General features: G+C 34.3%; 1 protein-coding gene across 1 annotated transcript; it reads right to left on the reverse strand.

The window, feature by feature from the left end:
* Positions 1-102: 102 nt before the first annotated feature.
* LOC148954573 (thioredoxin domain-containing protein 17-like) lies at positions 103-27,523 on the reverse strand. Its single transcript, XM_089087155.1, has 3 exons — positions 27,275-27,523; positions 12,564-12,645; positions 103-390 (listed from the first exon to the last, which is right to left on the reverse strand). The coding sequence occupies exons 1-3, from the start codon at positions 27,417-27,419 to the stop codon at positions 240-242; spliced, it is 378 nt and encodes a 125-aa protein (XP_088943281.1). The 5' UTR covers positions 27,420-27,523; the 3' UTR covers positions 103-239.

Genomic DNA, 27,523 nt, shown 5'->3' on the forward strand with positions numbered 1-27,523 from the left:
TTCAGCCCTTCAGGGCTTGAGATAGTAATTTCTCGAAATAAATATCTTATATCTTATCTTATATCTTATAATAGCCTAAATAATTGCAGGCAAAACTAGTGATAGCGGAAACAACTTTTTTTACTCTTAAACAAGAACCCAAAAATATAAACGATTACTGACAAGACCTTTCATATTTGCATGACTGGAAACTTATGGGAAAAAATTTCAAAATTAGAAATTATTTCACTGGGAATCGACTAATCTTCCTCAAATAGCATCTTTACATTCTCTTCATCGAGACACTGATCTTCTTCAAGTCTTTTTGATGTACCCCAGTAAAGCAGCGTTGGAATGAAACGTAGTTTTAATCGCTCGTCAGTACGAAAAATACATTTCTGATCCTTCCAGCTACAAAAAAGGGCAATTAAAAATTATATTTTTAGATACTAAAAACAAAGAAGAGAGTATGGGACAGTTCAACCTTGTGTTACTCCATGTTATCCAAATTTGTGTTACCTTGAACCAGGTGATAAGTGCTACCCTATCAGGAATACAGTAGATTCAAAGAAAGGATTAGCATTTTTGAATTCCAGTGGTATAAAGCCTGTCACAAAAGTGTAAAATGTGCTAAAAAAATGTTGATCAGATCTGTTCAAAAGTTTTGTGTTGTGAGCCCCTGTAGTAACTTGATTCTATTCATGGTGAAATAGTGAGATGAATCATAATGCTTTTATTTGTGGCAATTTTGTTTGTTTTAAGTTCCTAGTAGTATTTTATTAAATCTGTTATCTTTAAGTTTAATATGAATATTCACTTCAGTTTGTGCTTGTCTTAGGTTTGATTTATTCATTCGTAGGAATTTCTGTTCGTTTTAAACTTAACTCAATGTTTAACATAATTTTGCTTATTTTAGGTTTTAATATCACTCTTTACTTTTCTTTCCGAAAACTTTTTAAAGTTTTATATTTTTTAAAACTTTTTATTAAATTAATTACGAGTAGAAACAAAGGACAGTATAAAACTCCTCTTATACTTGTGTATTTTTTGCAATAAACTCAGAAGGGAGACTCTTTGGCCTTTATCCCTTGGACGGCAACTCTTTATGGGTTTGGTGATGAGAGAACATTTTTTGGGTCCAGGAATTAATCAAGCCTTTCAGCCAAAGCTGATGCAAAGGACCTAAGGTCTGCTGTGTAGGTAATTAAATCTGCCTTCTTTAAAAGATAGGCAAAAGGCTTTTGTACTTTAAAAATAATCTTAATAGCTCTCTAGAATGACTTTCGAGTTTATATGTATTTGCCTCAATTAAGCAATAATCCCAAATGGGACATATATACTTTCAAATGTTGAAAAACAATTCAGGAAATTATAAGTGAGAATTAAGATTTACAATCACATTAACTATCATAATTATCATATCAATTTACGAAGATTAACTATCATGTCACTAGAAGAAAGTACACTGGATATATCATCCAGAGTATCAAATGCACAGTTTTTCATATAATTTCTAGCTAAACCTCTAGAACACAAATATCATTAATTTATCGCCACACTAGGTTTTCACTAATACTATTAATCATGTTTGCAGGAGTAGCTGCAACTAGTAAAGAACGAAGCACGGCCCATAGTAATCATAATGAATATTTGCTGCAAACAATTTAGCATCCAGTTATACAGCTTAAATTTCAAAGTAAAAGTTTGGCCCAGTGAGCCAAACGACGTTCCAACACACACACAAAAAAAAATATATCAACAAAGCACTTTCCTTGAAAAGCCACATGAACTCTACTTTTCAATGTACACACCATAGCCACCAGGGCACTTATCTAAATGTGGGATGAATTTTTCAATTCTGCTATTATACACTTCTACTGCCAACAATTTGCCATGAGACCACTTACTGTTTGAGGCATTCCCCTCTGTTCACCCAAAGATTCATTCAGTAATTAAATGGAAATTTCTTTGTGCCAAGTCGTGTAAGGTGTCAAAATATCTAAAAACTCCCCACATAAGATGCCTTAGTTCTTGCTGTTTGCGCTGATGCGCAAAGGTACACACAGTGGTGGATTTAAGTATTTGCCGCCAGTAGGTTATTTCAATTTTGCCGCCCTACTTACCATTACAAATCGAATCCGGTTTACAATCATATTAAAAACCATTTTTTATTAGTGAAATAGTAACTTTAAGGTTTGTGTATCTTTAAATATCTTTGTAAAGTTAATAATAGATAAGCATAAGTAATAAATAATAATACCTTCTGCCTGTTATTAATATGATTGTCAATTACGAAATCCTTGTGAAGGTGAAGGCTTAGTTTTACTAATTAGTTTTGATAGTCAATACTCATTGATTTAGTAAATTACACGAGTATGTTTATTGTTATTGAAAAAAAAATCAATATAAACAATATAATTCAATATCAATTTATTCTTTTATTCAATATAATCTGTATAAAAATCAAACTATGCTTACAATACTCTTTTACGCACCTTTGTGTTCGCAAAATCTTCAATTATATCTTGAAAAGACAGTTTTTTCATTATTTCTTACTCTATATATAAAAGTGCTAGGGGATTTAGCTTTTCTTGGCGTAAGGTTGATCGCAGGTAATTTTTCACCCGTTTTAAACAGGAAAAACTTCTTTCGCCAGAACAATTTGTCGCTGGTGTACAAAGAGCCATGCGAATTGCTATGTGCAAATTCGTGTAAATATTATGCAAGCCTTGTTGTTGCAGAAATGAAGATATACTTCTTAAAGACCCATAGTCTGGTTTTGTTAAAATGTTTTTGGAAGTTATATGGCATTGAAAATGTAAAAACTCATGAACAAAATCATTCTCTAAGTCATTCGGATACATTTTTTTTAGGAATAGGGCCCTTTCCTTAAGGATTGATGACGGTAATTCACTCATTTTGGTTTGAAGCAAAAATTTTTCATCAAAGGTATTGTAAGCCTCCAGCCGTTTTTCTAATTCCAATACGAGTCTATCAATGAGGATGAGAAATGTGTTCACTCTAAAATTATCACTCGCAGTCATTCTTAGTTCTTCATCGGGTGTTTCATCATATTGTTTTTTTTTTCTTTTTGACTGTCTTTTACCCATATCTTTTGAATGCACTTTCGACACGCTTAATTCCATTGCTTTGTTCAAAATACTCAAAATTTTCTCGCTGAGATACGAAAAAATTGAGAAGAGATTCATAAATATTAGCAACCGTGATCAAGTCTATAGTAGAAGCTTGAATTTCTTCCCTCACTTTGTTAATCCTCTCCAAAAATACATTCCACATTACAGCCATAGCCGCTGTCTCAAGTTTTTCTAGGCTCAGAAGTATTCCAGTCACTTCGTTTCGCGTTACAGGCTTTTCCCAAAAATCATCTTTGATTGATTCTGAGGTCTTAATGACTTCGAACCAAGAATCTCTTAAACTCTTACAAGCGTCTTCTCTAGCTGACTAACGAGTCAAATTTATTCTTCTTAATGTTTTCCCTTTCATAATTCCAGGCATTTATTTTTGCTAGCGTTGTGTCGAACTTACAAAAAAACGTAGATTTATTGAAGCAACATAAAGAAGCGACAAGTTTCTGTGGAAGATTCAGCAGCGGCAGTTGCAACTAAATTCAAGAGTTGGCCAAGCAAGGAACGAAAAAAGCAAAGGTGCCTGTCTTTGAAATTTAGCCTGTAAGCCATTGTATATACCAGCCATATTCGCAGCATTATCATATGACTGTCCACGACAATCTTCAATATTTATGTCCAGTGTGTTAAGTTCGGAAATAATGCAGGAAAACATTTCTTCATCTTTATGTCCTACTGAGGGCAAAAACTTATCAAATCCTTCACACGCTTCATCTGTTTCCAAAACGTATCTAATGACGAGAGTAAGTTGGGTCCACATGTGCTATGCCTGATGTAAAATCGACAATTAAAGAAAACATTTCGCTTTTTTTTATCTCGTCTTTAATCTGTTTTAAGACTTTGTGACTCATCAAAAGAATAAACTCATCGCAAATGGTTTTAGACAAGTAACTGGTACTTCCAGATCCTTGATTTCCAAATCGTTTAATATGACTATCTAAAAAAGGGTTGAATTCAGCAAAGATAACAAAATCATACAATAATTTCCGTTGTGTAGAGCACCGAACTTTTCATTTTTCCCCCTGAAAGCGAGGCCTTCTGAACATAGTCGTTTCACCACGGCAACAAATCTCTTCAGAACGTTTCGCCAATACGTAATTTCTCATCAATCTGGACATCTTCTTCTTCTTCTATTTAACAGCAAGCGGGCTTTTCAGTAAAACTATTTAGCACTTTTCCTTTTGCTTCACTCTGTGGGCTACAGAGCTACTGGCTTGATTGCCTCATATTTATTATATATATTCAGATATCTTTCAGCAGATCTTTCGACTCTAGGAGTTCATATATAAGATGATAGATGTCGATTTCTATGCTCTGTGTGCAGGTATAGTTGGCTAGGCTCTTGGCTGATAGTGGGATTTTGTGGTGTTTAAAGTATTTTAACAGTTTAGAAAGCAAGGTATGTTGTGCAGACGTCAGCATATTACATTCAAATAGGCAATGGTCAATTGTTTCATTATTCATATTACAATGCTTGCAAAGAGGGGACAGGGGAATTGAACCACTTGAATTAGAAATCTTATATGAGAATGCAAGGAAATTTAGTCCATTTGTTCCAGAACGAATTCTATGATAAATTTTAGAAAGATACTTATTGGGAAAGGGGAAAGGATAGGATTAATCTTATTAAAATTAATATCCGATAGCCTCCATCGGTAAATGTCTCTAATTGGGATTGGTCTCCCACTTGGCTGGTCAATATTTATAGCATTTTTTGCTATTTCATCAACCTGATGATTACCACTTATGCCAGAGTGGCTAGGAATGTACTGAAATTAAGTTTTTATGCCACTTGAAGCAAGATTATTAATAATACTTTGACAATGATAAGTGTCAATGTCCAACTTATATTGAGGAGCTGAGGCCAGCAACTCAAGGCTTGATAAAGAGTCGGAATAGATGATAATATTATTCGAATTTTCAATCAAAGACTGGTTTTGCTTAAGGTGTTCTAATGCCATGATTATGGCATTTAACTCAACAGACATTATAGATAAATTATTAAATAATCTCTCGCCCATTGCAATTTTCAGGCGAGGAAGGAAAACACCACTTGCAACCTTCTCATTCATTTTTGATCCATCAACAAATATTTGGAAGTGATTTTTATAGGTAATTGTATTAAGTTCTGCAAATTTTTTCTGGACAAAAGCAATTGGGGTTAAATCTTTATTCCATTTTGAAAATTCAGTATTTGTTATGGGAAATGACCAATTCCATGGAGGGGATTGGGGGAAAGTAGGTGCAATAGACTTTGCTGGTACAGGGAACTTCTTTTGAATATTGGCATACTCATCTGCAATACCTCTATACATGGCTGGATTTCTTAACCAATTATGTAATGTGTGTGAGCTATTTGATTCAATTTTGTAAGATGTTTTATTAAGAGAAAGCTGCGTCTCTCCCTTATTGTTGTTAATCCACTCTCCATAAGCAGAAACTTGGTGCTTGTGGGTTTCCTAAGACCAAATATGAGACGTATTATATCATTTTGTGTTGTTTCAATTTTTTGCATCTGGGTCTTTGCACATGCACCATAGACAATGAGCCCATAGTCAATATGGGGCCTTATATGTGATTTATAAAACTGGAGTAAGGTTTTCTCCTTACAACCCCAGGGTGTGGAACGAAGTCTTTTTAGTATATTTGCTTTTCTATAACATTTTTTTATTGTGTTTGAAATGTGGAGGTGGAAATTAAGTTTTTGGTCAAGCATGAGACCTAGGTAATTAATATTATTATCTTCTGGAATAGTTGTTTTATTTAGAGTTAGTTTTGCATTAACATGGTTTCGCTTCCGGTGAAATTGGATTATTTTTGACTTGGTGGGTGCAATGGGTAAATCTGAATGTTGAGAGAATTTTTCAAACTGGAAAAGTGACTTTTGCAGATTTGACTGTGCTATCTGAAAGGTGTTGCCAGATGACCATAGCACCAGATCATCAGCATATTGTAGATTCGTGTGGGGTAGGTTCATGTCCCAGAGATATAGGGCAAATAGGAGGCAACTGAGGACTGCTCCCTGAGCTAGGCCTTTGGATATTGTCTTTTGGGGTGAAGAGGCTTAACCAACACAAACAATGAAACTTCGTACTTATATGAAGGATTTAATAAAGGATACTAGCTTAGGAGGTACTCCAATGTTTGCAAGTTTATTTAAAAGGATTTGGTGGTTCGCATTGTCATATGCTCCTTCAAAATCTAGGAAAGCTGCTTCTAGGATATTATTATTTGAGAAAGATTCATTTATTGCATTTGTTAGCAAAATGAAAGCATCTGTTGAGGAGTGGTATTTCCTGAATCCAGTTTGAGTGTGTGGGATCATGTTATTTTTCTCAACAAACCAGAGGAGTCTGTGATAAATCATTTTCTCCATTATTTTCCCCATCACAGGTGTAATCATTATGGGCCTATAAGACTCAGGGTTAACTTTTGGTTTATTTTTCTTTAGGATTGGTAGGAGGGACGAACATTTCCATATGTTGGGGAACCTAGAAGATGCCCAAGCGTAATTATAACAATTTAGCAGTTATTGTTTGTATGAAGGTGTGAGATTCTTTATCCATGTAGGGTGTATATTGTCATGGCTGCTGCTAGAATTGGTCCTAATATGATGTATTGCATTATTCAATTCCTGGATTGAAAATGGATTAGTTATGTACTCGGATCCTGGGCGTGGTTGGAACTTGGCTTCATAGGAATTGTGGACAGTTTGCTTTGATTATTTGATTTTATCTTATTAACAAGAAGAGTTGCAAATAGGTTAGCCTTTTCATCATCATTGTCATAATGGGTATTATTATGTATAAGCTCATACAGGAGTGGGTTGGGAGAAGTCTTTTTCCCACATATGTGGCTTATGACTTTATGTATAATTGGCTCATGCGTTTCTCTGGAGAGATTATTTGCAAAATTATTCCAGTATTTATATTTAGCATCTATTATAGTCCTTTTCTGATTAGATTCTGCTTGTAATTTTTTTAAATATGTAGTAGGTGTTGGTTTTTTTATGAATTCTGTCCTAGCTGCCTTTTTTATCTTCCATTTATTTAGGCACTCATTTGTCCACCATGCTTTAGGAATTTGTTTAGGGAATGTTTTCTTAGGTGTTGTCCTGGGGATAGCATGATTAGCTGTATTTATTAGTAAAGATGTCAACGCTTCAGCATGTGTGTCAACTGTTGTGTTAGAAATGCATGAACTTTGGGTGAAACTTGTAATTTCATCATTTAGCTTATTTTGGAAAACAGACCAATTTGCTTTAGTATTGATATATTTGGAGGTATGAGATGAAGTTTCAGCAGGTTCATTTAGGAAGCAAACTATAACAAAGTGGTCTGTACATAGACTATCAATTTTATTTATGTAAATTTTGTTCCAAAAATTTAAAGACACAATTTGTAGGTCAATTGTGGATAATTTGCCACTGTTGGGTTTAAAATATGTATTCAGGTTTGGAGGGGTAGCAACAGCTAATTCATTTTTATTTGAAGTCATATGCTCAATAAATTTACCAGCTTTATTTGCTGGTTTATTCCCCCACAAAAGGCTGTGGGCATTGAAATCACCACAAATAATGATATTTTTTAACATATTAGAATTATTTATATAATTAAAGAAATCCTTGGCATCTGTAGTTTGGCCATTAGGGTTATAAATGCTTATTATGTAGGTTTTTAAATTGTTCAGCCAAACACTTATACCAATTACATCAACATCATTTTCAAAATCTGGAAAATTGATGCCACAAAATTTTATATTATTATTAACTAATAAAGCTACACCACCTCCTTTTCTCTCTGAAGATCTATCCTTTCTCAGGATAGTATATCCCAGAGACTTAATTTGTTGATTTTGGGTTAAATGAGTTTCCTGGAGGCAAGCAATATTAATGGAATTATTATTCATACATGATATTAGTTCATTTAGCTTATTTTCTGTGAGTGATCTTACATTCCATTGGAGTATTTATAAATGTTGTGTTGTTGATTTATTCTTCATATGACTGTGTATCAATGTTCAGCTTTGTTAAAAGTAAAGCAATATCTTTTTTTGCTTGAATGAGAATATCATCTGGGATGTAGATTTTTGCCAATTCTGCAATAATTTTTATTTTCTGTAGTTGATGTATGTTCATGGCCTGAACTGCATTACAGTTTAGAATGAATAAGCATATATTTGGGGATTGCATTTTTGGTAGTGCATCCTGTTTGTTGGTTAAGGGATTGAGTCCTGGTAGTGTGTCTGGTTTGTTTCTTCTTGGGAGGGAGGGCCAGGCTGGCCTCATCTCACCGGAAAAGGAGGCTTGTTGGCTTGGTGATTCCTTCTGATAGGGATTTGATCTAGGGGGCTTAGAAGATGGTGTTTTACATGGGGTGCTTGATGCATTGGGGACATTTGACTTGGTGGTTTTGGTTGGTTTCATTACAGGCTTTATTTGGTATTGTTGGGCAGCATTTGCTTCCATTGCTGCAAAGGGGTATGGGATGGCTTTCTCTGTTGATATTTGGAGTGTTAGAGCTCTTTTCTTGTATGCAGGGCATAATGATTTATTTGTAGATTCATGTGGGCCTTTGCAATTGATGCATGTAGGTTGAGTGTTGTTGCAAGTTGTCAGCTCTTTAGGATGCAAAGATTTACAATTACTACACTCTTGGAGAATTTCATTGCATTTGTTTGTCGTGTGTCCCAGTTTGAAACACTTCTGACACTGAATAGGCTTAGGTTTGTATTCCTTGTGTGGTTTGATTTGCCCAAATAGGAATAAGTTTTCTGGGATATCAATTTTATCCTTTAGTGTGAATAAGAAAGATCTACTAGTTTTTATGCCATTAGAGTTAGGTTTGCCAAGTTGGGTAACATCCTCAACTGGGATTATGTTTCCAGCCCTATCTGAGAGGCCTTCTTTTAACTCCTGAGTAGATATCTCTGGGGGACCATTATAAACTACTATTTTTGTTGGTGATTGTTTTGGGATCCAATTAGATGCAATAATTGGGGTATTCAGAAGGGATTTAAGGTTAATTATTGTATCTTCTGATTTCTGATCTTCTACAGCTATTAGCAGAGATCCATCACGGTTTATGTTAAGAGAGAACATGGATTTTAGCAATTTAAAAATTGCAACTCTTATTGCAGTGATCATTTTTATTTCAAAGGGGGTAGTGGAAGTAGTTTTAAGATAAATTCCTAAGTTTTTGGAGGGAGAATCTTGGGCAGGGAGAGGGAAATGCTTTTAATTGGGGAGATTTTTTTCCTTTTTTAGAACTTCTAGAGAGGACCTCTTGAAACCCATTATCATCGTTTATGGTTACATTAGCCCCTACACTTATCATTGTCTTATTCTCCGAATTGGAGCTATTATTAGATCTTTGAGATAGCGTGCTTGACCAGCCAGGATGGGTATCTTTCACTATGACACTTTCACTGGAATTTGATTTGGGATCTGGGGGGACTTTTTTTTTGGAGGACTTCTAATCATTGCCTATTGGAAAAAGCTTTAAAACACAAAAATAAAACTAAAAACAAGAAGGGAAAATAGATGATATCAAACCGTCTGCACTATACTATGGGGAGGATAAACAGCACAGTATAGCCCTGAGGATGACTTGAGCAGAATTGGTTTGGTACGACTGCTGATTAGAAGAGATAATAATCACAATAAAATATATTTCGATTTTCTTAAAAGGTTGCTGTTGCTGTGTTGTTGTTGGCGTTTCACCTTCTTCTCATTTTTTTATGCTAACACGCAATAATATAATAGTTGACTGAATTCCAATTCAAAATAAAAAAAAATCAAGCCACAGGGTCTACCAGTCTTATTTCTTAATCAAAATTTGACAGAACCTAAATTTTTAGTTTCCTGAAGATGGCTGCTCTGTGACATGCAGCACAATGATGGACATGCAGCAAATGATCAACTCGGCCATCTATGTTTCAAACTAATTTGCAAACTATCTATAGTTTCAAACTAAGAATACTAGATTTATGGCGTGAACAGCTTTCTTGTTGAGATACTCGCCCTTCGTTCTCAAACTGAGTTTTATTTTCTAATGGACCAAATGCCAAACAAGGCCCACAAAAAATAAATTTTTTAGTTTCAGAATAGACCAGCCAATTTCGGTCATTAATTTCATTGTTTTTTATTTTTCTTTGGAAAATAGTCATTGGCAAGAAACGCTGCTGATCAGCATATATTTTTTTCTTTTCAGGAAGTCACAAGACTTGTTTTGATCGAAGCCTTTCTTAGCAATAATCTCCCTTACATAATCATTGATTTCCCATAAGGTTGGATCTTTGTTGATATTAATAATACTTTCTACCTTCGATTCTAAGGTAAGATTTGGAGATACATCTTTACTTTTGGAATTAGTTGATGATTCCACCACTGCTCTTTTTTTTCAAAGTGAATATCTGCTTTTTCAAAAGTAGATGTAGATAGTAAAGCTAAAGCCATGGATTGTTGTTCTTCAGCTGCAGCAGTATTTTCTTTTTTTTTAACTTCGGATTTTTATCGTTTTATGGATTATTTCTTCTTGTTCTTCTTTTTTCATTTTGGTCTTCCTTTTATACTCAGCTCCACTAAGTCGCTTTCTTCGATTGCTTATTTTAATAATTTTATACCCAAAACTTAAATAGAAAAAAATAATAGATTTATTTCTTGTTTACAGTAGTTAAAAATTTAATTATGTCTAAGTAATTATGAGTGATTTCTTGATAAAATAATAATATTATCGTATATACTACTTACCTATTATAAATAAGTTACTGCATTAATGTAATTTACAAAAAACTTGTAAAGAAAATTACAGCAAACACTCAGAACAAGTTTTATTCTATTCGCAAAAAAAAAACAAAAAAAAACTGAAACTTTTATAATTCAAAAGAAAGCACGCTCATAGTCAATAATGACAAGTAAGCACTTTAATATATGTATATAGAATAATGCTTCATAAACTTAAACTTAAATATAAACTTAACTTAAAAGAAACTTAAACAATAAGCTTTTTTTGCATTTGCTGACAAAATACTACCAACAATGTTGGTAAAATTTGCCAACAAAATAAACTGTACACATCAAATAAATTTGATAAAGCTTATTCAAGGATTTAAAAAATCTGAAACATAACCAATGCTAATAAAGCGATCACGCCAAAGAATCAGTGTATTGAAGTAACAAAAATATATCTCAATATCTGTTCCTTTATGTAATATTTATTATTGTTAATGTTTTTTTATCCCCCCAAATTTAAGCCGCCCCCAAATTTTTCCGCCCATGTGCTCTCCTTGCACATCGCCTAGGAACGGCCCCGGTACGTTCATTACATAGGGCGCTAGCGCTATCATTTCAGCTTTGGTAAGTTTGAACATTTTTTATTAGAATCCATGACCCCCTAAAATTTGCCGCCCTATGCTTCAGCCTACTCAGCCTACTGGTAAATCCAGCAGTGGGTACACATTATGGTAAATAAAATAATTTGGTCTCTGTTAAATGTTTTAGAACCTTTGCTCAGTTTCCTTTCTCTCCTTTAGTTTCTGTTCATCTATGATCTGCCAGAGGCCATGGGTATGAGCTGTAGAATAGGTAGGGAAGGAACAGAATAAACAAATGCTGATATGTTCCGCTGATGTGCAGCTAGTCCTGTCATCTAGGTCTGGTTTACCAATTGAAACTATCACTGCTTGGCGGGATCACGACAAGAATTTCAACACCTACCAACCCTCCAAAAGTAAATAATACAGATAAACCTCAAAAGAGCTCCGACATTCATTGTGAATGAATAGAGTCCATTTAGAAAAGCAAAACAAAATAATCAAGAAAACGTAAGTGTGGATACAAAACAGAGCAAAATTTATCCAACAAACATTACCCCACGTAAGTCAGACGAAAAGAGGCCAACAACTCTCCCACCCCACCCCCACCACAGAAGTTTTCACATTACAAAAGTGTAAATTTTACTAACCTTAGTTTCGACTGAAGAAAAGAAATGAATTTAACTACTTTAAAAGTATATTTGTGATGTATCTCCATGTCAAACTAGTGTACTAGTAAGTGAACACTAGAGATAAGTAAGGACTAAATAATCAAAGTTTCAACTTTATGATAAATAAAAGTTCAAATAGGGATAAATCCTTCTATCAGACAGTGATAATTCACAAAAAGTACTGGATATTTTGGTCACATGTGCAGTGACTGTCATCAGCAGAAATACTTTTATTTATCATCAGTAGAATAGCTTTTATTTATCATCATGGAAAGGCAGTGTGGTTTTCAAAATTGCCTAAGTTTCAACTTTGATGTATAAATGTTTGAATATAAAGTTAAATTTACAAAGCTTAGCAATAGATTTGAAAAAAATTTAAGTGCTAATTGACCAATAAGAATCCTACTTGAAACAATGTTATAGCCTATTAAAAAAAAAAAAAAAACATAATTACCTTGTTTTGTCACCAACTCCAACATATAAGAACTCATAGTCATCACTAAGTGTATTTATAACTTTTTCGATTACTGGCTCAACTAGAAGTGGAAAAGGTAATATTAGTCAAAGTTAAACCAACAAATTAGGTGCATACAAATCTAGAACAAAGACTAAAGGAAACTGATAAACCTGAATACTGGTTAATTTCCAAGTTTAAAAATTCCATCTAGGATTTTTCTGTAAAATCTCAAAGCTGAAAATACTTTTTTTAATTTGATGCTTTACATCCACACTGCTTGCGGCTTTGGTAAAGTAGACATTTTTCTTTACTATAATTTTTATAGATGGGCTGTAGTAATTGTGGTACTAGCCTAGCACTTTATGATTCCTAAGTCAAGGTAAAGCACTAAAGATCTAAATTTCACACTTTTGTTTTCTGGGTTTAGTGGTTCTTTCGTGTTTTTTTTTTAAATTGGAGAAATTGGGGGGGGGGGAGGGTATTTCTACTTAAAGATAATTGTTCGTCCAATTATTAAAACTATAAACCCTTTTGAGGTGTTTTTCATGGATCTACCAGAGAGAGTCAATTTGGGCCAATCTTGGCTTATTTTCCTGCAAGCATACTCTCAAAAGTACAAGCATAGAATAAAAACAATAATAAATGTTCAAGGGACTTAAAAGAACTGACTTTGTTTAAATTTTCCTGCAAGTATATACCAATTGCTTGTTATAGACAAGACTTCCGTGGAATCGATGGCAAATTATTAGCATGGCTATGTTAAAGAATCGTTTATTGCTTTGGTTTATAAATTTGACTCAAATGCTGTAACAATGAAACCATTCTAAGATCCAGTTCTTAGAGTATAGCTTATGTTTAAGGTTAAACCCACCTTGCATAAGGCTTCAATGTTGTTTTTTTTCCCAGAGCCACTTAATATAGAAAGGGTGTTTAATAAATTTCGGAGGGGGCTCATTTGATTAGAAATCGGAAGTTCTAGTGCCTTTTTTAAGAGTCAAAAGTGATCAGAGAGTAACTAGCCCTCCCCCACATCCCCTTTTCCCCAAATGCATTTGATTGAAATTTTTGAGATAGCCATTTTGTTCAAAATAGTCTCAAGATCAAATAACAAAACTACAGGGTTGACACAGCTCCCAAGAACCCAGGGCCAACTGTTGTGATTTATGCCCTGGGGGCATATAAGGTTTTTATGGTAGGGATGGATATATAAAATTTATAGGAGGCTAATTTGACTGGAAATTGAAAGTTCTAGTACCCTTTATAGGAGGCAAGTGATTAGAGGGCAACCATGCACTCTTTTGTGCAAAGGTATCTGATTGAAATTTTGAGACAGCCATTCTGTTTAAAGTAGTCCAAATATCATATAACAATGCCTCCGGCGTTGACACAGCCCCCCAGAGCCTTGGGAAAAAGCTTGTAAATTATACCTATGTGGCATATAAGGTTTTTATGGAATAGGTGTCTGTATAAACTTTGAAGGGGGTCCTTTGATTGGAAATCGGAATTTCTAATGCCCTTTTTAAGAGTCAGCTGACTGGAGGGCAATGAGAACCCCCATCACTTCTTTTCCCCAAATGCATCCAATCAAAATTTTGAGATAGCCTGTTTGTTCAAATTAACCAAAGATCAAATAAAAATGCCTCCAGGATCAACACCCCCCCTGCAGAGCCTGGGGACAAGGGCTGTAAGTTATGCCCAATGGGCATATAGGGTTGTAGGAGGCTCGTTTTATTGGAAATTGAAGGTTCTAGTTCCCCTTTTAAGAGTCAAAAGTGACCAGAAGGCAATTATCAAGCCCCCCCCCCCCCACTCCCTTTGTCCCAAATGTATCCAATTTAAATTTTGAGATAGCCTTTGTGTTCAAAATAGTTCAAATATAATAATATAACAAAGACTCCAGGGTTGACATAATCCAGGGGCAAGGGTTGTAAGCTAAGCCCCAAGGGCATATAAGGTATATATGGAAGGGATAGTTGTACAGTTTAATACTTTCTTCACTTTTATATTGTTAATTTGATACTAGTGTTGATATTTTGATGTAAAAAAAAATTGATTGTGAAATGGCAAATGTTGAAAAATTTGAAACTTTAGCAATAAAAAACAAACAGAAATTAATTAAAAATACTTTCTGAAAAAAACTTTTTCAAAAAAAAGTAAAGGCCATATATTACACTTAAGATCAGCATAAATATAAACCTGTAATAATTTAGAGTCAAAACAACTAAAGATTACTATCAAAGAATATATGAAACCAAAAATGATCAGAAATTAAATAAACAATCATAGCAAACAAACATACAACAGGTAATAATATAAATCAATAAATGAACCTTAAAATGAGGAAGACTTAAATTGAATATGCAAATCAAGCTTTAAAAAAATAAAAATCACTACAAACAAATGTTTGGCTACTGCCCCCTTCCCCAACAGATAACAACGCACAAAGAACAATAGGGAAATCTTTTTGCAAGACAGTGAAGATAATTTGAATGAATTTCGGCCCTATGTCCAAGGGCCGTCCTCGGCGAGACAAAAACATATAAAAGAAAAAGACTCACAATAACATGCAACCAATAAAACAAAAAGTTAAAATTTTTTCAAAGCATTCCTAGCATCCTTACTTCAGCAAAGTTCAACCAAGACTGATGAAAAAAAAGTGAGGGCTGAAATATTCACTCAAATTATCTTCACTGTCTTGCAAAAAGATCTCCCTATTGTTCTTCATGCTTTTGTTGTTTGTTATGGAAAGGCAATGTGGTCTTCATTGCTATTTTCCCCCTTCCCTAACTGTAAAAGTCCAAAGCCTACTGTATCTTTGGCTCTTCACTGAAAACAATACGTGTGTTGAACAATCTTGGAAAGAGCTAATAAAATTAAACTGAATATTTGATGTATAATGATATTAATTACAGAAAGCTTGTCAGTTCAAGATTTTATTTCACTGTAATTTTTATTCTTATTTTCAATGTTGTAATAAATACAAAAGAATGCACTAATTATTATTTAATTACTAAATAATTATTCAATGGCATTTCAGACATTAATCCCATATTTTCAAACTCTCCACTGTGTGAATTTTTAAATGGTATATGGACTATCAATGAATTTTAAATTGAAATTCTTGGGGAGTGGCTACTCTATGTTGGAGAGTGGCCTTGATAACACATCTCTAATGGTTTGAGTAGGATTTCAATCCATGCTCAAATTTCATTTTTCCAATTTAAAACAGATTTATTCAAATTCTTTAATACCTTATAAATCAGGATTAGCTAAATTTAGAGTCTTTTTGTATTCTTTAGCTAGACAGAATGTGAACACACCCCTGCATGCATATTTTTATGTTCTATCCAAATGTACCAAATGTACAAATTTTATTTTTAGCCCTTGAAAGGACCATTAAAGTGACACTTTGTTTCTTGTTGTATGCCAGAAGAAAATGGTTATCAAAATTTTGAAAAACATTTTAAAACAATCATAGATATTTACTTATCATAGGCAGCGCAATCGCGCTGCCTAAGTAAAGAACAATGTTGCACAATGTATTATTTATTTTTTGGTTTTTCCATACCAGGGCACTTCGAATCGAAGGAGTTTTTGTAAAATTTCAAAAAGGGCTCATTCGAATGAAAATTGGAGTGGCTAGTGGCATTTTCAATAATCGAAAGTGATTGGAGGGCAACTAGCCAACCCCTCCCACCCTACGCCCACCATTCCCCTAAACACATCCAATCAAAATTTTGAGATAGCCATTTTGTTCAGCATAGTTGATTTCCAAATGGAAAACATGTACTTTGTGTGATAACTCCCCCACAGAACACGGGACAAAGGGTTTAATTTATTCCCTGGGGGCATATAAGAATGATGTCGATACAATGTATTATTTATTATTTTTTCCTTTGGAGCAAGGCACTTCGTAGCGAAGAAGTTGTCGTAAAAACTTCAAAAAGGGATCATTCAGTTGGAAATTGGAGTCGCTTGTTACCTTTTTAATACTCAAAAGTGATTGGAAGGCGACTAACACCCCTTTCACGCCCACCATTTCCCCAAACACATCCAATAAAAATTTTGAGACATCCATTTTGTTCAGCATAGTTGATTTCCAGATAGAAATTATGTTTTTGAGGAGGACACTCCCCTACAGCCCTCAGGGAAAGTGTTGTAAGTTATGCCCTGGGGACATATAAGGTTGTCATAGAAACTTTAAAAAGGCTCATTCAATTGGAAATTGAAAGGGCTAGTGCCCTTTTTAATAGTCAAAAGTGATTTGAGGGCAACTAACCCCCCTCTCACACCCGCATTTTCCCTAAACACCTCCAATAAAAATTTTGAGATAACCACTTTGTTCAACGTAGTTGAAAGTTCTGGAAATTAGGTCTTTAAGTATGACAACCCCTGCCCCCCCCCAGCCCTCAGGGCAAGGGTTGTAAGTTATGCCCTGGGGGCATATAAGGTTTTTATTGAAAGCTGTATAGAAACTTCAAAAAAGCTCATTCAATTGGAAATTGAAAGGGCTAGTGCCTTTTTTTAATAGTTGAAAGTGATTGGAGAGCAACAAACACCTGTCTCACGCCCAACATTTTCCCAAACATATCCAATCAATATTTTAAGATATCCATTTTGTTAAACATAGTTGAAAGTTTTGGAAATTAGGTCTTTCAGGATGATAGCCCCCTCAGAGCCTTCAGTGCAAGGGTTGTAAGTTATGCCCTGGGGGCATATAAGGCTTATATAGAAAGTTGTTGTAGAAGTCTCAATCAGAGGTCATGTGATTGGAAATTGAAATTCAAAGGGCTAGTTTTAATAGTCAAAAGTGAGTGGAGAGTAATTAACCTCCCTCTCAGGCCCACCATTTTCCCAAAAACATTCAATCAAAGTTTAGAGATAGCCATTTTGTTTAACATAGTTGAAAGTTCTGGAAATTAGGTCTTAGAGGATGACAACCACCCTAAAAGCCCTTAGGTTATTGAAAGCGTTGTCATAGAAACTTCAAAAGGGCTCATTCGATTGGAAATTGAGAGGGCTAGTGTCCTTTTTACTAGTTGAAAGTGATTAGAGGGTAACTAACCCCCTTTCACACCCACCATTCCCCCAAACACATCCAATCAAAATTTTCAGATAGCCATTTTGTTCAATGTAGTAAAAAGTTCTGAAAATTAGGTCTTTGAGAATGACAACTCCCCCCCCCCAGCCCTCAGGGAAAGGGTTGTAAGTTATTCGCTGGGGGTATATAAGGTTTTTATTGAAAGCGTTGTTGTAGAAATTTAAAAATACGTCATTCGACAGGAAATTGAAAGAGCTGGCGCCTTTTTTAAAAGCTAATAAATATGAGTGGACGAGTGGCGCCCCCTTTTACCCAGGATTTTCCCATACCTTTGCAAAAGAAAGGTTTTGATAGTCGTTTTGTTTAACGTTGTTCAAAATTTAGGAAATTATGTTAAAGAGGATGGGAACCGTCCTAACAGTCCTTAGGGTAAGGGTTGTAATTTATGCCCTGGGGGCATACAAGGTTTTAATAGAAAGCTTTGTCATAGAAACTCAAAAAGGGCTCATTCGATTGGAAATCGAAAGGCCTAATGCCCTTTTTAGTAGTCGAAAGTGATTGGAAGGCTTGACATTTTTATAGTAAAGATCAATGTGGACATAATGTGTTATTTTTTGTTGTTGTTTAGACCAGGGCACTTTGTATCAAAGGAGTTGTCATGGGAACTTCGAAAAGGACTCATTCCATTGAAAATAGAAAGGGCTGATGCCCTTTTTAATAGTCTAAATTGATTGGAGGGCAACTAGTCCCCCACCCCAACCCACCCTCCCCTTTGCCCCTTATTTTTAAAAACTAAATTTTGCCTTAAGACTAAATCAAAATGCACTGTGTTAATGGTAATTCCCAATAAGGCATCTCAGTAGTATCCCAAGAACGACTGAGGTTATTATGTTCAAACTTTTGGGGCTACTTCTGCTCTTAAAATTTTAACCAAATCAAAATAGCATTAAGTGTATCCAAGCTATCAAAGTAAGTAAACATATTTTTTTGCAAATGGTATCAAGTTTTCCATTTCAGGTCAACTAGAGGATGTATGAAACTAAATTATACAGTACTATGTATGTCCAGGATTCTAAAAAGGTTTATGTTGTTAAAAATTGAAGAAAATGCGCCTCCAGCATACAAATAGCTAGTCAAACTATAAAGACTTAAGAAAAACAAAAATATCTGCAAAATCTTTGTTGTTTTCCCTGTAACGACTGTATCAATATAAAACGAACTGAAAGTAATTAAAAAGAACTTCTCCTACAAAATAACTTTTTCAAAGAAAAGTAAAGAACTCCATTAAACAAAAATGCGAAAATAAAATCAAATAATCTACCAAGCATGAAACTACCACAAATCAGCATCAATAAATAAATGAAACCTAAAACAAACAGAAATTACAATAAATAACCAAATCAAACTCAAAACGAGCAGAAATTAACATAAGTTGGGCTCAAAACCCCAATGCCTTCCCAAGTCCAGAACATAATTTGCACTTTACTGAAAAAAATATATTTTTTTTTACTTTTTTAACTTTAATAAATCAAATAATTTTAAAATTTTGATTACTTAATATCAGTATATGTATATTAAACTGACAATGGACATTCATTTGTGTTTTTTCAGTAAAGTGCAAATTTTGTTCCGGCCTTGGGAAGGCATAGGGGTTTTGCGCCCAACTTATGTTAATTTCTGCTCGTTTAATTATTGTAATTTCTGTTCGTAGGCATATGGGTTTTGAGCCCAACTTATGTTAATTTATGCTCGTTTTGAGTTTGACTTGGTCATTTATTGTAATTTCTGTTTGTTTCGGGTTTCATTTATTTATTGATGCTGATTTGTGGTAGTTTCATACTTGGTGGATTATTTGATTTTATTTTTGCTCATTTTTTGTTAAATGGAGTTCTTTACTTTTCTTTGAAAAACTTACTTTGTGGAAAAAGTTTTTTTTTAATTAATTACTTTAAATTGCAGCTTGGATCAATCTAAGGATTCCTCCTTGTAGAGCTCTAGAATGATGACTTGAATTTTATTCTAAGTTCTTTAGTGATCAGGTGCTGTTGCATGATCAGTAGCATCCCAATTGAGTTTACACTCTCTGGAAGAGCACTCAGCATCCAGCTTTTATTTGAAAACATCAATGCAGTCAGCAGTAACTGTCTCATAAGATAGTTTGTTTCAACTGTTGACAATTTGTGATGAAAAGAATTGAGTGCAGACCCTGGATATGGTAGACTGGTTGACAAGTTTCAGGTGATGACCTCTAATTCTTAAGTTGGGACCAACAGTAGGGAATAATGCTTGGAGACTATAAGCCCTCATTAATGTATAGGCTAAAATGACATCATTCCCTCTATTCCTCCTGTAAACAAATGTAGGGAGATTCAGCTTTGATAGTCTTGCTGGGTAGGAAAGTTCCCTCACACTTTGGTGGCATGTCATGCTTGTGGCATGGTATTACTTTGGTGGCATGTCTCTGCCCATCTTTAAGAACTTTTATGACTCTTTTAAAATATGGGGAGGCAGGCAACATTCCAACTTCAAGCTTAGGATGCACAAGTCCCTTATATAGAAAACTGATCAATTTAAGGGAATGAATAGAAAGAGTATGCTTAATCAGTCCCTTAGTTAAACTAGCACCACCAGCAGACCTCTTAGCATGAGTGCTGAATTTTAGTTCATTGTCAATATTGACACCAAGATCTTGCTCATTATTTACAGAGGAAAGTGGGTGGTCTAAGAAAAATAAGAGCAACAAGGATTCAATTTGCCAAAGTGAACAATATGGCACTTGGCAACATTGAATTCAAGAAGCCAAGCTGCAACCCTTTGACCAAACAATTGAAGATTATAGAAGGCTATGATCTTCACTGGACAAGGCTAGTCCAAGAAGCTTCAGGTCATCTGCATAGAGAGTTGATTTACTGCAGATAATGGAAGGAGCATCATTGATGAAGATATTAAATAGTGTAAGATCTAAAACACTTCCCTGAGGAACTCCACTCAAAACGTGCATAGAGGAAGAAAGAATATGATTACCAGAGTCATCAAATAACTGAACACATTAAGATTGCAAATAAAGAAAATCAAGGATCCAGAGCAGGGATTTCTCTTCAAGTTTGACTACACATAATTCAATTGCAAGTTGCTTGTTACAAACTTTGTCAAAACATTTAGAAAAGTCAAGCAGAATCATGTCAGCAGCCCCCCCCCCCATCAAGCAACTTGGTGATGTTATCATACAATTCAAGGAGATTGGTATTGACAGATCTTCCTGAATGAAAGCCATGTTGTGATGTGTGCAAACCATTATTTGCTTCAAGAACCTTAACAACTGCTGATATCATGCTAATGGGTCAATAATTTTCAGCAAGGTCCTTTCTACCTTTTTAAAATAAAGGAATGATATGTGCAGTTTTCCAAACCAGAGGTAGTCTGGAAAGATTTAATGATAACTTGAACAGCAGGGGAAAAAAAGTAAGTAAGTATGACAGCACTAGACCCTTAAGGTCCAAACCGGCGGTGCTGATCTCTGTTTCGTGGCCCTTCAGCCACGAAACAGCAGGGAAAGAGGTTGACACAAAACTGTACAACATTCATGTAGAATACATGGGTGAATGCTATCTGGATCAGCAGATTTATTTAGTTTGAAGGATGTAAGTTCCTTTACAACTATTGTATTAGTAATCAGAATTGGTTCCATCTTCTGTAAGACATCATACAAAGGAGGTGTGGGATGAACAATACTGGAATTGGATTGTTGGTTGAAAATTTCAACTTCCAGCTCAGGATCAGCAACTGATTGGACATTGTGCAGGATATCTGGGACTTCTATCAAAAATAAAAGTATATTGCTTCACTTATACCCCACTGATATCAAAGGATAAATATACACCCCCTCCCCCCAGTAAATATTCACACTATTTTTTTTACAATGGATTGATTCTATAGTTCAGAATAGCATGACATCTTTCTTCTGATTGGTTAGCATTTGCAACAAAAAAAATGAACAAGAAAAAAGTTGCACAATAGAAAAATATAGTTTGGAAAGAGTAACACCCTAAAGCCTAATTTTAAACAAGTGTTTTGATTAAAGTGCATGTTTTATAAACATTGACAGTAGGTTTATAATCTTAAATATAGTAGACCTATAGGCCAGATAGTTTTAGTTATGCATAATTGAGATTTGTTCATGATTGGGACTAGGCTAGTTATGATTGGCTGACTGAGATCTAAAGAACCTTGATTTATTGCTTATGATTAAGATACTTTGTTCAAACTTTAAGATATTATGTCCAAGATTGGGCAGCATTTTCCAAGTTTAGGACTGTATATGATCATATATTCAAGCTAATAAATATTTCATTACAAAATTTTTTGGCAAGCATAATGGTCAGACAATTCCCTTTTTAGGTGAGACAATAGATTTGACAGCAATTTTAATGTTGAAATGGTCTAACTACTGGACTGTTGAAATGGTTTAACTGTTAGGTATCAAACTACTGGGTGTCTTACCCTGTAAATAGTGGACTATATATTGATACATCAGGGGGGGGGGTGGTAAGAAAAGGGAAGCAATACACTAATAGAAATAAAGTAAATATTTTGATAGTTTTCAGAATTTCTGGCAGTTATCTAATAGAGGAAACATTGTAGAGTTATGGCTCTTTTTGAAGGAATTATTATCAAATAAAGAACCATATTATTCCTTATTTTAGGATATTTTCAAACATGATATTTGTTTTTTTACAAGGCGCCCCAGATGAAATTCTATGCTATAGCCTATTGAAAATTAACAAAATGCTACTAATGAAATATCTACTTTATATGCAGTGTGTTTTTAATCAGACGTTCATTTTTTCTTTCATTGTTATCCACATTTTTAAACTGTATTCAAACAATATGTTTACTCAACTGATCTGAATTCTTTTGTAATGAGATAGGGATAAGTTCTAGTTGATGGAATCCTTGCTAGTCTATCTTGAAAATTAGCTAAATTATAGAATGAATCCAGGGCCTAAAATATATTCTTGGAAGGTGCTGGAAGTTACTATCTTTGCCTTTTATATCTTTCAAGGGCTTAGAAGACTGCATAGATAACAGGTTTATTGCTTTGTAAACCCTTCCCAGGTAAAATTTTAGGTTCTGGCTTTATACCTAACAATTTTAGCCACCTAACTTACATACTTTTCAAGATGGCAAGAGACCCCTCAACTAGAATAGAACTCTAGAAATTTTTCTTTTTTTGTTATTTTATCTCTTATGAATAAGATACTTTGTTCTAACTTTAAGATATTATGTCCAAGATTGGGCAGCATTTTCCAAGTTTAAGACTGTATATGGTCATATATTTGAGCTAATAAATATTTCATTACAAAAATTTGGCAGGCGTAATGGTAAGACAATTCCCTTTTTAGGTGACACAATATATTTGACAGCAATTTTAATTTTGAAAAGGTCTAACTACTGGACTGTTGAAATGGTTTAACTGTTAGCTGTTAAACTACTGGGTGTCTTACCCTGTAAATAGTGGACTATATATTGATATATCAGGAGGGAGGGTAAGAAAAGGGAAGCAATACACTTTTAGGAATAAAGTAAATATTTTGATAGTTTTCAGAATTTCTGGCAGTTATCTAATAGAGGAAACATTGTAGAGTTATGGCTCTTTTTGAAGGAAAATTATCAAATAAAGAACCATATTATTCCTTATTTTAGGATATTTTCAAACATGATATTTGATTTTTTTTTTTTTTTAACAAGGAAGTTATTATCTTTGCCTTTTACATCTTTCAAGGGCTTAGAAGATTGCATAGATAACAGGTTTATTGCTTTATAAACCCTTCCCAGGTTATATTTTAGGTTCTGGCTTTATACCTAACAATTTTAGCCACCTAACTTAGCTACTTTCCAAGATGGCAAGAGACCCCTCAACTAGACTAGAACTCTAGAAATTTTTCTTTTTTTTGTGTTACTTTTGTTTTATTTTTTTGTGCCAGGATAAAATAAAGCACATAACTTGCTGGCTTTTCTTTTGCTCTTTTAAATATAATAGTTACTTGAGGTCAAAATTTTATTTTGAGTTCTTAAAGGTGACCTAGCCTACCTAACCTAAAACATTCTTTTAGATTTTGCTAAATCTTTCTATCTATATTGTAACATTACAGCAAAAATTATCAAGGACATAATGGCCCTTTATATACAGAGACCAGGAAAATATTTGGGATTTTGGAAAGACATTTGTAAATTCAAATGGTAATTGAATTAGACTGCATGGACTGAATTAGATTGTATGAAAACAATACCCAAGGTATAGTTTAAGTGCTGGAAGCATTCACCCAGGCTAACACTAGGCTACTAGCCTAATTTTTATGGCAAAAAACAGACCTTTGTCTAGAATCAATTTAAAAACTTTTTCCATAAAATATGTTTTTCAAAGAAAAGTGAAGAACTCCATTAAACAAAACATGAGCAAAAATAAAATCAAATAATCTACCAAGCTTGAAACTACCACAAATCAGCATCAATAAATAAATGAAACCCAAAACGAACAGAAATTAAAATAATTAACTGAGTCAAACTCAAAACGAGCAGAAATTAACATAAGTTGGGTTCAAAACCCCTATGCCTTCCCAAGGCCAGAACATAATTTTCACTTTATTGAAAAAAATACATATGAATGTGCATTGTCAGTTTAATATCCATATACTGATATTTAGTAATGAAAACGGTAATGTTAATTTATTGATTAAAGTTATACAAGTAAAAACATTTATACATTTTCTCAGTAAAGTGCAAATTATATTCTCGCCATGGGAAGGCATAGGGGTCTTGCACCCAACTTATGTTAATTTCTGCTTGTTTTGAGTTTGACTTGGTTAATTATTATAATTTCTGTTCTTTTTGGGTTTCATTTATTTATCAATGCTGATTTGTGGTAGTTTCACGCTTGGTAGATTATTTTATTTTTGCTCATTTTTTGCTTAATGGAGTTCTTTACTTTTCTTTGAAAAACTTAGTTTGAGGAAAAAGTTTTTAAATTAATTTCTGTTTGTTTTATATTGACATAATCTTTTCAGGGAAAAAGAAAATAATACTTCAAATCTTTTCGTTTTTTAAGACTTTATAGGTTGACCTGCTATTTGTATGCTGGAGAAAATTTCTCAGCAATTTTTAACAACATACACCCTTTTAAAAATCTGGACACAAATAGTAGTGTTTAATTTAGTTTCATACCTCCTCTAGTTGACCTGAAATGAAAAACTTGGTACTATTTGCAAAAAAAATCTGTTTACTTTCTTTGATAGCTTGGATACACATACGCTATTTTGATTTGGTTAAATTTAAGAGCAGAAATGGCAGGGTGGGAGTGGAAGGGCGATTAGTTGCCCTCAAATCTCTTTCGACTATTAAAAAGGGCATCAGCCCTTTCTATTTTCAATCAAATGAGCCCTTTTCAAAGTTCCCATAACAACTCCTTTGATACAAAGTGTCCTGGTCTAAACAACAACAACAACAAAAATAATACATTATACCCACTTCAATCTTTACTATAAAAATGTCAAGCCTTCCAATCACTTTCAACTATTAAAAAGGGCACTAGGTCTTTTGATTTTGAATTGAATGAGCCCTTTTGGAAACAACAACACTTTCTATAAACACCTTATATGCCCTCAGGGCATAAATTACAACTTTTACCCTAAGGTCTGTTAGGGTGGTTGTCATCCTCTAAGACTAAATTTCCAGAACTTTCAACTATGTTAAACAATATGGCTATCTCAAAATTTTGATTGGATGTGTTTGGGGAAATGGTGGGCGTGAGAGGGGTGTTAGTCCCCTTCCAATCACTTTCAACTATTAAAATGGGCACAAGCCACTCTAATTTCCAATTGAATGAGTGCTTTTTGAAGTTACTATGACAACTTCTTTGATACAAAGTGCCCTGCTCTAAAGGAAAAAAGTAATAAATAATACATTGTGCCAACATTGTTCTTATATGCCCCCAGGGCATAACTTAAAACCCTTGCCCTGAGGGTTGTGGGGGAGTGTCCTCCTCTTTACTTAGTCCCTGTTTCTTGTCTTGTTCTCAAGTGTCCCTGTTCTTTACTTATGCAGTGCAATCGTGCTGCCTATGATTTATACAACAACTTTCTATGTAAACCTTATATGCCCCCAGGGCATAACTTACAACCCTTGCACTGAGATGGTTATCATCCTAAAAGACCTAATTTCCAGAACATTCAACTATGTTGAACAAAATGGATATCTCAATATTTTGATTGGATGTGTTTTGAAAAAGGGTTGGCATGAGAGGGGTGTTAGTTGCTATCCAATCACTTTCAACTATTAAAAAAGGCACTAGCCCTTTCAATTTCCAATTGAATGAGCCCTTTTGAAGTTTCTATGACAATGCTTTCAATAAAAACTTTATATGCCACAGGGCATAACTTAAAATCCTTGCCCTGAGGGCTGTGGAGGGAGGGGTTGTCGTCCTTAAGGACCAACTTTCCAAAACTTTCAACTACATTGAATAAAATGGATATCTTAAAAATTTTGATTGGATGTGTTTGGGGAAAAGGTGGGAAGTGAGAGGGGGGTTAGTTGCCCTAAAATCAATTTTGACTATTAAAAAGGGTACTATCCCTTTGAATTTCAAATCGATTGAGCCCTTTTTCAAGTTTCTACAAACAGAGATTTCAATAAAAACTTTATATGCCCCGAGGGCATAACTTATAATCCTTGCCCTGAGGAGTGTCCTCCTCAAAAATATATTTTCTATCTAGAAATCAACTAAGCTGAACAAAATGACTATCTCAAAATTGTTATTGGATGTGTTGGGGGGAATGATGGGCAGGGGGGGGGGCTAGTTGCCCTCTAATCACTTTTGACTATTAAAAAGGGCACTAGCCTTTTGAATTTCCAATCAAATGAGCTTTTTTTGAAGTTTCTATGACAATGCCTTCTTTAAAACCTTATATGCCCCCAGGGCATAACTTAAAACCCTTGCCCTGAAGGCTGTGAGGGAGTGTCCTCCTTAAAAACATATTCTCTATTTGGAAATCAACTACGCTGAACAAAATGGCTATCTCGAAATTTTGATTGGATTTGTTTGGGGGAAGGATGGGCATGCAGGGGGAGGGCTAGTTGCCCTCCATTCACTTTTGACTATTAAAAACAGAACTAGCCACTTCAATTTCCAAGCAAATGAGCCCTTTTCAAAGTTTCTATGACAACTCTTTTGATAGGAAGTGCCTGACTGAAGAATAAGAAGAAAAAACCACATTGTGCCCACAACCTTCTTTACTTAGGCAGCACTTACTGTAGTAAATATATACCAAATCATATTATTGAGTTAGGAATAAAGTGAATATATTTCTACATTAGGGGGGGCAAATTTTATTTCTGATGTAAATGGGAGGTAAGTTTAAACTTTACCCCACTCCCCCTAATGTAGAAATATATACCCTGAATTGGCATATATAGGGGGGGGGGCTAAAATTCATTTCCAATAGCCTAGAAATGGTTGTTATATTTGTAATCAGCATAAAAAGAGGCATTGAATGGTATAGGCCTATTCACTTTATTTGAAACTCAATAATATGATTTGGTATATATTTACCCTCACTGCCTTGCTCAAGGCTACACAAGTGGCTCTAGCCTACAGGTTAGCCTGTGTTTATACCAGCCACACAATCAGGACACCAGCTTTTCCCTTCCAGGTCCTTTGATCCAGAAAACAAAATTATCATTTTCTTATTATTTGCTTGAATTTCAGCCAATTTAGAAGAAAATTCATTGAATCCTTCTGCTTTGGATGTTCCAACCATTCTCCTAAAATACAAATTCTAAAAATGCCTTTCTGTTTCTTCTATCAGAGAAACATTTCTATGACAAGATATGTCTTAGTCAGTGTTGCAAAGAAGGGAAACAT

The sequence above is a fragment of the Artemia sp. Qi Xiang Cuo genome, chromosome 3 (assembly GCF_049724085.1).
Source record: "Artemia sp. Qi Xiang Cuo chromosome 3, ASM4972408v1, whole genome shotgun sequence".
Lineage (NCBI taxonomy): Eukaryota > Metazoa > Arthropoda > Branchiopoda > Anostraca > Artemiidae > Artemia > Artemia sp. Qi Xiang Cuo.

Coding starts and splice junctions, on each gene's coding strand:
- LOC148954573 (XM_089087155.1), bottom strand. CDS start 27,419: ATGGTTGGAACATCCAAAGCAGAAGGATTCAATGAATTTTCTTCTAAA. Junction 12,646..27,274: donor GTGTCCTGATTGTGTGGCTG/GTATAAACACAG, acceptor TTCCACTTCTAG/TTGAGCCAGTAATCGAAAAA. Junction 391..12,563: donor GGAGTTGGTGACAAAACAAG/GTAATTATGTTT, acceptor CCTTTTTTGTAG/CTGGAAGGATCAGAAATGTA.